General features: G+C 35.3%; 1 protein-coding gene across 1 annotated transcript; it reads right to left on the bottom strand.

The window, feature by feature from the left end:
* Nucleotides 1-1,057: 1,057 nt before the first annotated feature.
* LOC130470181 (transcription factor BPE-like) lies at nucleotides 1,058-2,144 on the bottom strand. Its single transcript, XM_056839819.1, has 4 exons — nucleotides 2,079-2,144; nucleotides 1,602-1,667; nucleotides 1,263-1,331; nucleotides 1,058-1,177 (listed from the first exon to the last, which is right to left on the bottom strand). Exons 1-4 carry the CDS (start codon nucleotides 2,142-2,144, stop codon nucleotides 1,073-1,075), a joined length of 306 nt encoding a protein of 101 aa, XP_056695797.1. The 3' UTR covers nucleotides 1,058-1,072.
* Between the last annotated feature and the right edge of the window lie 318 nt (nucleotides 2,145-2,462).

Genomic DNA, 2,462 nt, shown 5'->3' with positions numbered 1-2,462 from the left:
AAACAAAACCCAAACCATCAAGACCTCAAAAACAAACCCCAGGTCAAAAAGATGTAAACATAAACAAAGAGACGATAGCAAAACCTATAATACCTGAACAAAAGCATGAGCATGGGTAACATCCAATGGCCTTTCACTTCAAGACTGTATACATTCAAAGAAACAAAATGACAAAAACAAAAAACTGAATTAATCAAAATTAAAACGATAATCAAAAAAAAATCTCAGATTACCAATTCTAGAATTCGAAATATTGTCACAGTAAACTTTAAAATCGAAAAAAAAAATTGAGTAGTACCTGAAGCAAAACATGGAAAAGCCCTTGGTTCTGGAATTGCAAGATTGTTCATCTCCTACGCATCCACGGAAATATTTTGTGCTGGAAAATAGAGGAGAAAAAGTAATTTCATATACGGTAAGTAATCTTGAATCGCGGAAACGCTCAAGAAGGTCACATTTCGCGTTTCCAAAACTCAAAAACTAAAGTTACAAAAGACCTATTATATCCAAAAGTTTCTTTGAGTAAAAAAGCCTAACTATAATACACTATTTAATGTTTTTTATTTGAAGTTTAAGATTTTTCATTCCACATATCCTAATTGTATGAAATATTATATCTCCTCATTGCTCGGGTTATATTTCTCCCGTCTTTTTTACATGTAAGGTAGCATTTACGTACGAATCCAGCAAGAAATATAGTAATGTATAAGTCTGAAATCTCAAAAATTCCGGTCAAGTAAATAACTTGATTCGGTATGCTTCAAAAGCCAGATGCATCTTTGAAGAATCAATCAATTATTTCCCCCGTAATTATTAAATTGGCAACTTGAGCTAGAAAACGCTTCAGAGGAGTCTCTGTGGTCAGAAACCAGGATATGCTAGAAAATGGGAAAATCCATTGTAAATTTCAGATTGGGAACACAATGAATGGAAGAGCTGATTGATCTTAAGCTAAGGCCATTAAAATTCTTGGTAGGTACTGCAAAACTTGATTTTGAATGTTACATGTATTATACGATTTCAAAAAGGCAGCAAGAAAGGACCCATTGACTAACAAATATCATGTCCCAGCTCATTCTTTATATAGGCAGTAGTTTGTACTTACATCTTTTGACGGAAATCCTTCAATACCAGGGCTGGTTCTCGTATTGACAGCTTCTAATTTCATTGAAAGAAACTGCAATAAGTTCAAGGTTCACTTTAAAGCTCAATGAGTAGGCAACATAAAGAACATACAACCAGCAGTTTCAGCAGTTGCGCACCTCAACTTGACGCTGTAATGATTGGATATAATTTATGATCTCGTCAAGTACCAGTGCCTTGCCAATGACCTGAACCCAGAAGTTTGGTCAAGAAAATGAACATGAACATCTCAGAAAAAATCCAGGAAACTCAAGCACCACGAATCCCACAAATTCAATACTCCATAATAGGATTCACTGTGTAATTGGATAAGATGCTTTAAGAGAAAAGTGGACTGCCTAATTGAGAATACAGAACGACTAATGCCATTTCGAAATAAATATGACAGATCGATAGTTCATCAGCCTTCCAATGATAACAACAATAAGTGGAAAAAACTGTAAGGAAAGAAATCGGACCTTATTACACCCAGGGACAAGATCCTGTAATATTCTCATCCTCTCACTGATCTTTTCTCTTCTAGCCTGCCAACAAAAATATCTAAAATCTCATCAACTGTATCATATTCCTAGATGTCTGACAACATATGGCTTATTCAAAGGATGAAAAATACAGGGATTTTTCCGATCTCCTTAAATGATCACGTAAAATTATTTGTTCCATGAGGTTAATATAACACTCTAGCTCAAGAATTTTTGCGAAAAGCCAGCTATAATCAAAAATAGAAAAAAGGCAACTGAAAATCAAAGATGAAGAAAATTGAACAAAAGTGGAATCAATTGAAATCAAAATGATCCGATTTAATCATAAAATTAACATATTTATGCAACAAAAACGCTAAATTAATTTGCCAATTCAATTAAAAACCCTAATTCAGCAATTACAAGCAAAAATAGAACCCTAATGTAACAAAACCAGAGAAGATAGAATTATACCAGGGAGAAAGAAGACGAAGTGAGAGTGTTGATTGCAAGCTGGAGGAGGAGAGAAAAATCCGGCATCGCAATCCATAGCACATTCTTTTTTTCAATTTCTGATCTTCACATCCGTAGAAAGACAAGATAATCTGGAAAGTAGGTGGAGATAAAAAATGGAAGAAAATGAAGAGGAGAGAGTACCGATGTTCGACATTCACATAGGAAAGAGAAAGGGTGAAGAAAGAGGGAGGAACTCATCAGGAGTTCTGAGAAACCCGCAAAAGAACAAAGAGGAAGGGAAGCAGTGGAGGTGAAGAATGAAGAGGGAGAAGTGGCACAAGATCAACGGTGGATGAAGAAGCGACGTGGCAGAAGCTGGACAGAAGGGCAATGAGTAATAAA

Source organism: Spinacia oleracea, chromosome 3 (genome assembly GCF_020520425.1).
Source record: "Spinacia oleracea cultivar Varoflay chromosome 3, BTI_SOV_V1, whole genome shotgun sequence".
Taxonomy (NCBI): domain Eukaryota; kingdom Viridiplantae; phylum Streptophyta; class Magnoliopsida; order Caryophyllales; family Amaranthaceae; genus Spinacia; species Spinacia oleracea.
This window is presented reverse-complemented; position numbering and strand designations above follow the sequence as displayed.